The 13,587-nt window shown below is 49.7% G+C and overlaps 6 protein-coding genes across 6 annotated transcripts; 5 read left to right on the forward strand and 1 right to left on the reverse strand.

Annotated features, from left to right (window-relative positions):
* Position 1: 1 nt before the first annotated feature.
* Positions 2-1,969, forward strand: K444DRAFT_599686 (uncharacterized protein; the record flags this gene model as incomplete). Its single annotated transcript, XM_024878585.1, has 1 exon — positions 2-1,969. The coding sequence occupies one exon, from the start codon at positions 2-4 to the stop codon at positions 1,967-1,969; it is 1,968 nt and encodes a 655-aa protein (XP_024730195.1).
* A 418-nt stretch (positions 1,970-2,387) lies between these two features.
* Positions 2,388-4,235, forward strand: K444DRAFT_656064 (glutathione synthase). Its single transcript, XM_024886055.1, has 4 exons — positions 2,388-2,768; positions 2,835-2,910; positions 2,968-3,113; positions 3,170-4,235. Exons 1-4 carry the CDS (start codon positions 2,461-2,463, stop codon positions 4,185-4,187), a joined length of 1,548 nt encoding a protein of 515 aa, XP_024730196.1. The 5' UTR covers positions 2,388-2,460; the 3' UTR covers positions 4,188-4,235.
* A 459-nt stretch (positions 4,236-4,694) lies between these two features.
* On the forward strand, positions 4,695-6,051 carry K444DRAFT_702562 (tyrosyl-tRNA synthetase; the record flags this gene model as incomplete). The annotated part of the gene is made up of 5 exons (XM_024888056.1): positions 4,695-4,824; positions 4,873-4,893; positions 4,949-5,010; positions 5,079-5,429; positions 5,485-6,051. 5 exons carry the CDS (start codon positions 4,695-4,697, stop codon positions 6,049-6,051), a joined length of 1,131 nt encoding a protein of 376 aa, XP_024730197.1.
* A 652-nt stretch (positions 6,052-6,703) lies between these two features.
* Positions 6,704-8,042, forward strand: K444DRAFT_599690 (Clavaminate synthase-like protein). Its single transcript, XM_024878586.1, has 3 exons — positions 6,704-7,104; positions 7,167-7,200; positions 7,274-8,042. The coding sequence occupies exons 1-3, from the start codon at positions 6,806-6,808 to the stop codon at positions 7,811-7,813; spliced, it is 873 nt and encodes a 290-aa protein (XP_024730198.1). The 5' UTR covers positions 6,704-6,805; the 3' UTR covers positions 7,814-8,042.
* Positions 7,984-9,440, reverse strand: K444DRAFT_571872 (uncharacterized protein). Its single transcript, XM_024877331.1, has 2 exons — positions 9,028-9,440; positions 7,984-8,972 (listed from the first exon to the last, which is right to left on the reverse strand). Exons 1-2 carry the CDS (start codon positions 9,086-9,088, stop codon positions 8,242-8,244), a joined length of 792 nt encoding a protein of 263 aa, XP_024730199.1. The 5' UTR covers positions 9,089-9,440; the 3' UTR covers positions 7,984-8,241.
* Positions 9,441-9,790: 350 nt separating this feature from the next.
* On the forward strand, positions 9,791-12,014 carry K444DRAFT_571875 (amino acid transporter). Its single transcript, XM_024877332.1, has 5 exons — positions 9,791-10,783; positions 10,837-10,998; positions 11,058-11,329; positions 11,402-11,481; positions 11,546-12,014. Exons 1-5 carry the CDS (start codon positions 10,061-10,063, stop codon positions 11,794-11,796), a joined length of 1,488 nt encoding a protein of 495 aa, XP_024730200.1. The 5' UTR covers positions 9,791-10,060; the 3' UTR covers positions 11,797-12,014.
* Positions 12,015-13,587: the final 1,573 nt, after the last annotated feature.

Raw genomic sequence — 13,587 nt, forward strand, 5'->3', positions numbered from 1 at the left:
CATGCTCAAGGAGCTGTACTTCAAACTGCATAACCTGGAACACTTCTACGACAGTATATTGCCTACTGTCGCACCGAAATTGTGGGCTATGATGTCGGAAGCTATAGACCACGAAGTACAACGAAAAGGTGGTGGAATCTTGGATATCGAAACCTACTCGCGACAGAGGCTCGAGCAATTTCTGCAAGTGGAATATGATGCCTGCATGTGTAGGTGGGAGAAGTACAATTTGAGACGGCAGGCTGGAGGCAACCGCAAGTTGTTCGTGGACCGCAAAGATGCCTCCAATTCTATTAGACGTCTCGCACCTTTAAAGCTTGTCGACGGAGCGTGGCTGGCGCATATCGGTAAAATCTCTACTCCCCTTGCTCTGCGATCAGTAACGCAGAATGCATGGCAGATACTTTCGGAAGAACTTGGAGATGGTGATCTCCGCAAGAACCATGTCCGCATCTACAGCGAGCTCGTTCACGAAACTAGCGGGGTATTCCTCGAGCCTCACTCACCGCTCTTTATCGACCAGTGTATTTCCGACATCCACGTGTGGAAAGCCGCGGTAGCTCAGCAGCTTCTCTCTATATTACCCGATAAATTCCTGCCGGAGATCCTAGGGTTCAACTTACACTTCGAGAGCGTTGCCTTCGAAACGCTCATCACCTCCCGCGAGCTTGAGGAGCTTGGCTATAGCCCGTTATACTTCTTATTACATGTATCAATTGACAATCCTCATTCGGGGCACTCAGCTATTGCACTGGAGACCGTGGCTAGGTATCTTGAATTTATTCAACGAGAATCGGGTACGAAAGAACTCCAACTTGCTTGGAACCGAGTGCGAGCCGGCTACCTGCTTTCCCAGCACCTGAACACAGAAGTAAGTGAGACCCGACGGTTCCTGGCAACAGGTTTGAATCCGTGCGAAGAAGCGGTAATCCAGGTCGTAACTGGTAAAGCCCGAGCAGCGCAGAAGATACATTGCGGGAGCCGTGTCAGGGTCGGCGGCCACTCTATCAACCACTGGCTGGACGAAGAACGTCTTCGTGAGCGTACGTGGCAGAGCCGATTTCTTCAGGCACTTAACAACACCGGTAGTCTAGTGCGGAAGGGTCGTAGCGCGGATAGCAAACTGGTCAAAGAGATCAGTTGGGGCGGTAAAATGTTCGGTTCCTTCACGGACCTCGAAGTTATAGTAATAAAGCAGTGGATAGACGCACTGCCTTGGAAGCACGGCGAGAGTTACTGGAGTTTCACGGGGTTATGCGCTGACGAAGTGGCATATGATCCGAGGACGGACAACCAATGCTGGATCAATGCGTTCTACCGCAAGACGCCGCTTATTGAGCAAAGTCTGCGTGAGTCCAACGACAGCATATTCCCCTTCAACACAAATATCGACAGCATGATGGCTAAGCAAAGCCCGAACCTGAGCAAAATGCTCCCACTCTGGTTCGCGGGTCTCGGCCTTTTGGAGAACTTTGTCACTATACCTTCCAAAGTGGCAAACACCCGCAGCTGCGCTATACTCCGGGTGCTCAGGGCTCAACACGGATTTGGCAATGAGACTGGAGGCGTTGCCGGCTTAGACGAAGCCTTACGTACCGATCGGGTGGATTTGGTAGACATTGGTCTAGACTGGGTGGATAAAGCGGGACTGCAAAAACCAGAGCTCGTTGATGCAGTACTGCGGGATCCTGACGCTGCATTTGCACGCGAGATGGTCACTTTAGCTGTGCGGCCTGAGGGATATGCTGATGTATTAGTGGGTCTCAGTTGCGCCTTTGCGGAGTTGCATCTAGCGATGGTCCCGGTAGTATCGCCATCGCTTCAAGATGCTTTACAGCAGATAGCAATGAGAGAACAACGCGGCTTGGAGGGGTGGCTAGTCGATCTGCGAGGAAACAGTGCTGACTCCTCTATGGTATGCAAAGCCTATAGTGTAGGAAGGCGAGTGATTGCGTCTTGTTTTGATTGATGTATCCTTCGGTCTGGTAGAAATCTTTTTCCATGTGCCTTTTTAATATCCAACAAACTTTGTAATTACTGTGATTCTTTATCGAGAACTAGATTTCTGTCGAGAGCTCAGAATAATACATGTGAAACGATATGAATGAAGCTGCTACTTAGCTAAAAGGCATGACACAGGTTTGAGTGAAGTCTTGGGTAGGGCTAAGGCTACGTAGACTCTAGCACGGCAGCGTAGTATCAAGTACAGGCGAGCGAGCCCTGAATACTGAAAGCGGAGGTAAGACGAGGCAGACTTATGTGACACAAGATATTACTGCCCATTTTGGCTAAGCCCAGGAGCTAGATTATTACTAAAACCCACAGACTTTCCAAGGCTTCCCCGTTCATGTGACGTAAACTCCTTCCTGCTGTTAAACACAACCACGCTCGATGTCATGCTCTAGGCACATTACAGATCTGAATGGTTAAACCAGTCTTTCTTCTTCACAGGATCATACAATGGCAGACCTTAAATTGCTTCCTTATCCTCCGGATCTTGCTGCCGATCAACAAGAACAACTTATCAATACTGTGACTGATTGGTTGATCGCACACGGGTTTTTTGCCCCCCGCAAATCAGGGACCGACAAGACCCAACCTACAATTCGCGTTCCTTCCTCCCTATCTCTCATCCCTGTTACTCTTTTCCCCAGCTTGTTCCCGCGCACTTGCTTCCACGACGCCATAGAAATTCAGCCAGAGTTCAACAAGCTATATGCGGCTGTCGCTGCGGACGAAGACTGGCTTTCTGCTGTTATTCAAGATGAGTACGACATTTTCCGAGCTTAGAACCGTGTTTTGATGGAGCAGTACTCACCCTTTCCATATTCTAGGTTCGCAGACAGCGACGAGTTCATCAAGAAGCTTTGGAGTGTTCATCTCGCTGTGAAGAGCGAGGGCTATGTCCAGGCACGACCCCCTCCAGGACCGGTACGTATGAGTGCACAAACTGATGGATCGGGGAAGGATACAACTATCACTCTGGCTCGGTCCGACTATCTTCTGTCTACAGACCAGCTAGAGAATAGTCGCCCATTGACTATCAAACAAGTGGAGTTCAATGGAATCAGTTCATTTGGAGGCAGTGCTCATAGTATAGCGGAACTTCATAGGTAATACTGAATTGTCATTCCCTGCCCCCGGAATCTGTGGCTAACTCAGGATTTAGTCACTTGTACAATATTGGAATGTCACAACCCAGTCAAGGTCTCAATGCTGATCAGTCATCTTTCCCGCCAAATCCTTCACTTAAAGGGCTTTGCGCTGGTCTGCTCGCAGCACACACAATTTATGGGGACCCGAAGAGCGGCTGTGCCACTAAAATTGGCATTTTGCTCATCGCTCAACCTGTTGAGTGGAATATCTACGAACACCGACGGATCCAGTATTTTCTGTGGTCTCAAGATCCGGCGGTCCCAATCTATAGTCTGCCTTTGTCATCTGTACTGGATAAGACTACGGTCACGGACTCTCGTCACCTTCTGTACACGCCAAATCCGGAAGCAGAGACCATTGAGATCTCCGTTGTTTTCTTCCGCGGTGGCCACGATGCAGAGGACTACACCTCTGCTATAGAGTGGGAGGCACGTCGACATCTTGAACGGTCCTTTGCCATCAAATGCCCGTCGATCCTCACCCAAATTGCTTGCACCAAGAAAGTCCAGCAACTCTTAGCAAAAGACTCGAACCTTAAGCGTTTTGTTTCCGACGCCTCTTCGCTCCGCCTGAAGGAGACTTTTATGGAAATGTATCCACTTGGTGCGCAGACAGCTGATGGACAGAAGGGCCGCCAACTTGCCCTCGACCCCAAATCGGCCTGTGGATATGTCTTAAAACCACAGCGGGAGTGTGGCGGCCATAACATCTACGGTGAAGCCATTCCGGCCTACCTCAATACGCTGCCAGAATCCCAGTGGAGGTCCTATATTCTCATGCGGCTGATCAAGCCGCCTTGTCTGAGGAACGTTATTCTAAGGAACGGTGAGCCCGCAACTGAGAGCATCATTAATGAACTCGGAGTTTACGGTACTTGCATATGGCGGGCTACCCGGCAAGCAAACAATTTGGACATCATGTACAATGGAAACGCAGGTTGGTTGGTCAGAACGAAGAATCGAGCTCATGCGGAAGGAGGCATTGGTGCTGGCTTTGGTAGTTTTGATAGTCTCTTCTTGGTTGATGATTGAGGTCTTTATGGTTTTTATCAGAGTAGCGTTGAATATTTGCATTTCATGAAAACATGATTCCAGAGGAGCCGCACATGTGGCTTGTCTCCCCCAGCACTTTAGAACTAATCAAGTGCCTCGCATGGCCACCCCTACTTATAATGCATTTGCCGGCAAGGCTTGAGACCAACCCCCACGATTAGACACATTTCTGCTAAATATGGCCAATCTTGTTTCGTCCTCCGTCACCGTGGCTGGTGGCACCCATCCTTGACCAAGTTGAGCTGAAGCTGATACAGAGAGGTGATTGCTCATAATTTGACAGCCTGGAATTGATCACCTTTGTTAGTATGGCACCTGATAGGAGCCTTCCCGGTGTCGTCTTAAAATACCGAATCCTGTGGGTGGAGGCAGGAACAAACTGAACTTCTTATAAATTCCACAGAGGATTGCCAGGATAGCACACGGCTTGTCCAAATAATCAGGGCATCTATTTTCACTTCTACAACCTGTTACCTCTGTTCCACAATGTCGGCAACACTCTCCCTCGAAGAAAGATTGAACCTTGTCACCAGAGGGCAGAAATTGGTCAATCCTGGAGATATTGACTCCTTAGAGTCACTCCTGGCAACCACAAAGCGACCCAAGATTGCATGGGGTGGGTTATCCATTTCTGAAAAAGATATTGCATCTAAATTCTCCCAAGAAACAACTCCAACCGGAAAGCGTAATCATCGCTGCCACCTTGAGAACGTAGGATGAGCTCGCTGAGGCCCATATAGCTCACGTGGGGTACTTTGTTCCCTTGGCCAAGCTTGCAGATTTCGTAAAGGCAGATCTTGAGGTATGGTTTTTCTTCTAATTTTCTAGGTAGATGTTTTCTTCTTCTGCTAATCCAATTGGGGCATCGAGGTGACTCTCTTCTACCTCGATGTCTATGGATTTCTAGTCAATTACATCTATCCCATGGAAGTTGTTGAGAATCGCAGGAAATACTACCATCATTTAATGACGGCCGTGCTGCGATCCCTAGGGGTTGACCTGTCGAAGATTCGCTTCGTGGCCGAGTCGTCTTTTGCCTATCGCAAGGAATACTTCGTTGACGTTCTGAGGACTTGCGCGCTTATGACGCAGCAAGATGCAAAGGACACCTGCGAAGAGACCGCGGAGACAAAAATGCTCAGTCCTCTTCTGTGCTGTGTATATCAGTCTCTATCTGAGCAGTACTTGGACATTGACATTCAGTTTGGAGGCGAAGATCAGGTGTGTAAGATTTGTTCCCAACAAACCTGCTATACTCAACTCTGTTTACCTTTAGCGTGGACTATTCATCCACTCAATCAAATACCTGCCTTTGCTTGGTTACAGGAAGCGCGAGCATCTCATGAATGCCATGGTCACGGGATTGCAAGGCGGGAAAATGTCCTCTTCGCACGCAGCAGAAACAAAGATTGAGTTTCTTGACGACCCCGAGACCGTTCAGAAGAAGATAAACCGGATGCCATGCGAGCCTGGGGATGTCCAAAGCACTGTAGTACTGCTCCTGCGAGACGTACTCCTCCCAATTAGTCAACAGAGAGTCGAATCGCTACAAGACTCCGGCACCTCGTGGGAATTGGATGGCAATAACAAACCCAGGCCTTTTATTACGGAAGATGCTCCGCAAGGAACTATTTTCAGTATACCTGCAGGATCTTGGGGCGATTCTCGGCATTACACATCCTTTGCTGACATTCAAAACGGCTTCGGGGAAGGGGAGATTAGTCCTGCGGCTCTGAAACTGGCTGTCACCAATGCTTTCAATAATCTACTGGGCAAAATTCGAGCAATCTACTCTGAAAGCAAGGAGTGGCAATTGGTTGACAAGCTAGCTTACCCAGATTAGACATTGTCCTTCTGCCTCGTCTCAATGGGAGGCACCTTTAGTAGGAGAAGGAGATTTTGAAGCATCTCTTTGTCTTTTGACATAGCTGGCCAACTTTGGTTTTATTTCAATAATCTATTTCTTTTTGAGCGTGATAGCCCTGCTTCAGAGATTAAATGTTCACAATTGCCTATAAATGCGAAATAATTGGCAATAAAGTCTACACAACCAGCATAAATCCCATGTAGAATATCGATCTTAAGGGGAGTTAGCTCTTTAAACATACAGCTGGTGGCGTATAATACGGCTGTTTAATTACAGAGCTCGACCACTTATTTGACACTGATTTCCTGTCCAAGTACACCGAGTAGCCTCCCCACGCCATTTTGATCCGTAATGCGTAGACCCCCACCGGCGCCTTGGGTGGATTTTCAATTAGCTAAAACGATCGCGTCAAAGGGCGATTCATCAGAGCCTCCCCCACTTCCCTGCCTCTGAAGGGGGCATCCACAAATGATGAGGGGTAGCAGATTAGAGTATCCAATAACACATCTAGCCCGTGGCTGCAGCAGTGAAGAACGCTTTACCACGACTGGAGTGCGGCTTGCATGTACGGGCACGAGGTAGAAATTGTCAAAAGAGATGACTTGGATTGAGGCCTCATCGCTGATCACTGATGCATCACTCTACAATTTTACTTTTCACAAACTCTCCTCACAGACCTAGGGGAACTCGTTCCAGGCACTTTCTCTTTTGCCCAGTTATCTAATCCACTATGTCCACGATGGTATCAACAGTGACACTGGAGAACGGGCTGCAGGTCCCCGTTGCGGAGCTGACCACCATTGACCTGGCTTTGCTCGAGGCGGGCAGCTCTACCGAGATCGAGAAGATGGCGAAGGAGGCTAGGGATATCGGCTTCTTCTTTCTTGATCTGAAGAACAGTCCATCTGCGCAGAGAATTCTTGACAGTCTGCCCCTACTTTACGCTCGAAGTGAGGTTTATTTCGATCAGGACAAACAGGTGAAGCAGATGGACGCGAGATACGATCAGAGCCCTTCTCAGGACCGAGGGTATGTAGACACAAGCGGACCACATCCTCGAGAAAACTCGAAGGGTTAAATTTAAATTACAGGTATAAGTCCAGTGAGTGCGATGAAACCTTTGAGGTAAGGCTTCTTTCCATATCAAGGTTCTGTACGGTTGAACGGATTGATGGTTGACTATGAGCCCTCCTCCAAGATGGCATTTGACGAGCTTGTCGTCAATGGAGGAAGCCTAAAACTTCCTGGTGTTTTGCAGGACATCCAAGCTTCGCTCGCCCAATTCTCTAATCTCTGTCACGCGGCATGTTTGACCATGCTCAATGGCCTATCAGAATCACTGCATGCGCAAGGTGCGGAGGGACTCGAGATGCATCACCGCCACGGACATCCCAGCGACAGCGGACTAAAACTCATCTACGAACCAAGCCTGGCGCGGGTAGCGGACGTGAAAGAGAATCGCCATACGGATAGCGGCACGCTGACGATGCTCTTCTACGAGGAATGGGGTCTTCATGTCAACTTAAAGGGCTCTGACGAGTGGGCCTTTGCTTCAGTCACTCGGGGCTCCGTCCTGGTCAACGTTGCGAACTCGCTGCAGCGGCTATCCGGTGGAACTTTCCACTCGCCGATTCACCGCGTGACGCAGCCGGGTGACGGATTCTCCAAACGCTACTATCTGTCTTACTTCTTGCGCCCCGAGGATGAGCTGAAAGCCGAGTGGGCAAGGACGTCCTAAATCGGCTTGGCCTATACGTTCTGGTTAGTCTTTCAAGGCTGTTGGGGGGTTGCTGGCTGCTCAGTCGCTATTTTCACGAGTTCGATTAATACATGCTGAAAATCAATACTTACCTGTAGACTTTTCTAGCCACGTATGAAACCTTACTCTATCTGTGAAGTTATTGAGTTGCATGGTTCTTATCAAGAGGTTGCCTTGAGAAATAGCGCTTGCCAACATGCCAAACTATCTGCACATGCACAAACCAGCTGATCGCTCTCTCATTTCCTCTGTGAAAAGCCTCACTTCAATAAGCAAGTTGGGAACTCAAGAACACCGTCAGTGGCTCTTTGAAACGAGCAGTACTCTTAAGACTCCTGTATTTGCTTTTTCCTCGCCAGCTGCTATAATTTCATGCCATGGAGCCAGTTCATCATTTCTATGCCATTCTATGAGGTTGCAGCTGCAACAGCCTTTTCTTTTCCATTCGAATTCTCCTCACTCACCCATTGGTTCAAGTACTCCGGAGCCTTGGGGACCTTGTTCGCTTGTGTCGGAACAGGCTCGCCCCACTGCAGCCACGAAGGCACGACGCCAGTCCAGACCTTAGCTGTCAGGGCATCGTCCTTCAAGTCCTTCCGATCCTCAATCGGCTCGCCGGTCCGAACCTTCGAACTAGCGGAGTGAATGCGGACGCGGAGGATGGACGTGCTGGTCATCTCGGTCTGGGTAGGTGGAACTCGAGAGTTCTCCCACCGTCCGCGGATAATGTTCTCCGTAATGGTCTCCATTGCCCACATCTTCTCCGCCGCGTCGGTGACGACGGTGGCATATCCGAACACGACAGCGGAGCGGTAGTTGCAGCTGTTGTGGAATGGGGTGAGCGACAGGACGAGCCCATCCAAGATCGAAGCCGAAATGGTGACGGGAAGTCCACGAGCGGCGTGCTCATCAGACTTCGGCAGCTTCATGAGACGCGCGGAAACGTAACCATGGATGTAGATATCGGGATCGGTGGTCTCGTCTGCGGATGACTTTCCACCTGGGAAGGAAGCCGTACAGCCCAGCATGGGCAGGACAATGGGGAAGGGATCATCTTCAGGCTCGGCCGGGTTGAAGGCGACGTGGAGGATCGGTGTTGCATCGACAATGCCATGGATCAATGCACGATCGTAGAACGCTTTTTCTGGCCGTCAGCTTCATAACGCAATTGGGATGTGGAGAGTCGTGCTTACCCCGGTTTCGCACTCGATTGACAGCATTCAAGGGTGTCTTCTCGTAGGTTGCACTCTCCATGTTGGACAAGGGGAGTCGACTGGCGCCGAATTCAGAGGAGTGGTTGAGGTTGAAGCTGAGGAGGCAGAGCAGGTAGAGGAGGTATCAGATCCAATTCGGGGAGACTAGGGAGGAGGCCTGATGTGGGGAGATTTGGACGTGAGGCGGGGTGCGCGAAGTATTTGATTGTGTTGTGTTGTGTTGTGTTGTGTTGCGTTTTTGCCTGCTAGTCATTCACCTCGCAGCAGCGAAGTCGGGGGTCGGCTCCTCTTCCCGTTTGCGTGTGGCCGCGTCGGGCCGAAATCGTTGTTTGAGTGACAGTACGTACCGCAACGCCCTTACCATAACCATCCCTATTGTGCCTGTGCCTGTGCTCGTGCTCGTACGACGTCAGGAGGGGGGCATATCTGATTGGCGAGTCACGCCAGCCCCGCCGGCCCCGCCAACCCCGCCCCGCCCACATGTGAGGCTCTTCTGTTAGGGGCGGCCCCGCCAACAAGCTCACCGCTCCCACCGCGGAATCCGATCCGGCGACCAGCCGCTCGGCATCCTGGCGAGGCGTGCAAGAGCGCGGCCTGCGATAGGCTCTCGCGGATGTGTCTTCCTTAGCGAGGCGCGCTAGCTAAACTTATCACTCCGTGCACACCATCAATTGATCATCATCATCTCGCCTAATTGTCTACTCTCCTTACTCCGTATCCACCGCACTCCTTATCATTATTCGTCTTATCGGCACCGTCTGACACGCCCGCCACCAGCCGAGGGGCAAGATTTATCGCACAACGTGATCCGAAGTTCTTCACCGTCAGCCGCTTATGTGCTTCACGGGGCCTTCATCCGATTTATGCAATGGGTGCCGACTGCAGCATGTAGGGCATTTCACGCGTCGAATATATCGAATACCTCGAAACTGCCAGTGGCGACGAGGCTTGGGATCTCCTGGCACGACACGGCTCTCTTGTGAGTGAGCCCAGACCGCTCAGTTGGCCGGCCATGGACTCTGTCACGACACCGCTTCTCGCCGCCGACGAGGAGGCTCCAGCGCCGAGTGATGGCAAAGCAGAGGAAGACACAAGGAGGCACCTTGGCCTCTTCGACGGCGTGGCCCTGGTCCTTGGGCTCCAGATCGGGTCTGGAATCTTTTCCTCCCCCTCGCTCGTGCTTCGGAATACTGGGTCTGAGCCTGTAGCGCTCGCGGTCTGGTGCATTGCTGGTGGTCTGGCCTGGGCTTGTGCGGTTTGCTATACCGAGCTGGGCACCCGCCTGCCCTTTAATGGAGGACCTCAAGAATACCTGTCCTATTGCTTCAGCGACGTCTATGGCTTCCTCGCCTCCTGGGCCTGTATTTTTACACTCAAGCCTTGTTCCGCAGCCATCCTGGCCTTGGTTGTCGCCGACTATGTTTGCGATGCATTGAGCCTCGCCAGGGGACCGTTTGATTACGTCCCGAAATTAATTGCTGTTTCCATGATTACTCTTGTGACAGTGGTCAACTGCACGGGAAATAAACTAAGCAATATCGTTACAAAGAGCTTACTGGCATGTAAGATTTTTGGCGTTGCTTCTATCATAATCCTCGGATTCGCAGTTCTGATCGGCCGGCGTCTTTCACCGTCGGTCGTCTTGACGGAGCTCAAGTCTCCCCCACGACCAGGCTTGAGCAATTATACTGATGCCACATTATTAGCAATGTGGGCATATTCTGGATGGGAGGCGGTTTGTCTAGCCTCTATAGAAACTTGTCAGCAAGGGGCTAACAATGATCTTAGCTGGCATTTGTCGGGGGAGAACTTAAGAACCCCAGCCGCAATACGGCTGTCGTCATTAATATATCTATGACTGTTGTGATAGTACTCTTTGTTCTTGCTAACATTGCCTATTTCTCTGCGTTGTTATTCGCAGAAATTATCCGCTCCTCTACTATCGGCTTGGTAGGATTTAACTCCAATCTACGTGTTCAGATTTCTACAATCACTCACGTTCGCTATAGACCTTCAGCCAACACTTTTTCGGGCGTGCCGGTGGCGCGCTGTACACCCTAGTCATCTGCCTTTCTTGTATAGGTACTCTCAACGTCAAGTTCTTCACCGCGAGTCGTTTGACCCAAGCGGCTGCCGAACGGCAGTTCTTGCCACCTGTTATTAGAACCATCAAACGTGTAAGCGCTGACCACGGTGACGAGCCATTGGAAGCAAACCCGTTGCGACGCATGCTTGAGGTCTTACGGCATCCAACACAGTTCGGAGATGGATTAATACCACTGTGAGAACCAAAGTCCCCCCTTTTTTTTTTAATCTTAAGAGCTTGACTAATTCCAAAAAACAAACAAACAAGATCTGCTATTATATTCAACGCTCTCCTTGCGGATGCCTACATCCTGGTTGGTGATTTTGGCTCGCTGATTATATTTATTGGTAATTCTCCGGGAAAACATGGATTGTGGTGAAAATTTACTAACTTCAAGTGTGCGTTATCTAGGAATCGTGGAGTATTCAATAGCGTGCATTACCATCGCCGGACTATTTACTCTTCGCCTGCGTCCGAGGCCACCAGAAGCGGACTCTGGAGGTGGGACATTCCGGGTCCCGTGGATAATTATTTTCGTTGCTTTGGCTGCCACCGCGCTTATTGTCTTCGTCTCGGTTGTCAGACATCCTTTTGCTGGCCTTGGGTTCGTATTCTTTTGCGGAGTGAGCACGGTTATATACACACGCATCATTCGAGTTTGAATTGAAGAGAGACAAAGAATTTAACTAGATAGGAAGCAACTCGGCCCCAGTTGACATTATGTTTTGCATTATACTTCATAACGTTTTTCTTTCAAGCATTATTGAAGCAGGGTTAAGTACTAATTGGTTATGAAGCGTACACCGAGAGAGGAGGAGAAATGGATTGCTAGACAAAGGACTCGAAAGGAGGACTGTAGTTAGAGCACGTAGAAAGCTAGGACATATTTTACATAATTACTCATACTTACACATGTGGAAGGCTGGCGCGATTATGAATAAGGCAATGAGTTGCAGGTGAAGAATGATGACACACCGGAAGCGCTGTTGCAGAGAGAGAGCCTCAGATGTATGAAGTATAAATAGAAGATACGGATTTCAAGTTCGGTCTCTGACCTTGGATCTGAGAATCGGACCTCTCTTAGGTGCGAATACAGAATTCGTATCCGCATTATAGAAGGTAACTTCGATATGGTGGACACTTTGGCTGCTGTTTTGGCAGTTGTTGTCCATGGAATCACTCCGTATAAACCCCACAGCGACAAACTACTGACTATCCGCGTCTCTATGAGCCCTATATCAAATTTTCCAATCCCTTCTAATCGCTGTTATTGCACTCTCTATCATGGACCTGAATAATTCGCTTCTTGGAGAAGGAATCTCAATACTGCCATCAATCTGAATCTCGTCACTCTAGAAAATCTCAAATGTCCTCTCTAAGAGTACCAATAATTGCTGTTCATCGTCGCTGTATGAGGAAAACATGTTTGATTACATCCAAGATGGGTGTGTTGTTATTCCGTTGGTACTCCCAGCAACAAGCCGAAGAAGCTGCGAAGCAGAGACTGGCCGTGCTTTTCGTGCCCAGGTTTGACGGCTGGGCTATGAAACCAATTGATGAAACCAATTGATTTCAAGAAGCTGAAGCTGGTACTCCCAGGAGTGAAAAGTCCAGAATTGAGGCGAGATCTCTTGTAGGTTCTCCGGTAGTGGGAACAACTGCTTCTTAAGCTGATTCGCTGTTAATCTAAATCCTCATGATTTTAATGCCTTTGCTCTTAGAGATTTCCTGCTGTATTACTAAATAACTATACAATAACTGAGATCATTTCCACTGTATTGAAATGTCGTTGATGCTGTTGACTTTCGACTCGCTACCCCTTGTTGCGATGTTTTGGAGGTTGACGACTTGATTTTTCAGCTTACGCGGGGTAAGCACTCTATATATACATCTGGTATATAAACTACAGTGTACTAGCGTACACTCAGTTCCAACACGCCCCTTACGCTATACACTGTGACCGTATAACGCCCCCAGAGGGTGTCTTTTGCCTGCTTAGCGCCCCTACGCTAATATACCCTCAAGTCTCTGCCCTTATACCCCCCAACCCCTAGCCCCAAGCTAGCCAAACACGCCCTTGTCTCTTGCCCTCCCTCAGCGAGGTTCCAAGGGAAACTGTCTTCCCGGGCCGGTGCTGCTTCCGCTCGTACTATCGCAGGTTATGAGGATAGGCTTTCGTGGCGACCGACCGACCGACCGACTGTGGTTCGCAATCGTCGCCCCTGAGTCGTACAATATAGCTCTCTCTCCTGCAAGAGCTATAAGGGAAGCCGTCAGTTGCAATACGCGCAGCGGTGAGCATTTGCTGCTCGCGCATTCCGGGCCCATGACCTGTTGCAATGTTTTGGAGGTTCTCCCTGATTAGGGGAATCAGGGTCCCCTGAATCAGTGTCCCCTGAATCGGAATCCAAAGCCCCTGTATCCACCACTATGGTATCCCCATAGTCCCCTAG

Source organism: Hyaloscypha bicolor, assembly GCF_002865645.1.
Source record: "Hyaloscypha bicolor E unplaced genomic scaffold K444scaffold_157, whole genome shotgun sequence".
NCBI classification, from domain to species: Eukaryota; Fungi; Ascomycota; class Leotiomycetes; order Helotiales; family Hyaloscyphaceae; genus Hyaloscypha; species Hyaloscypha bicolor.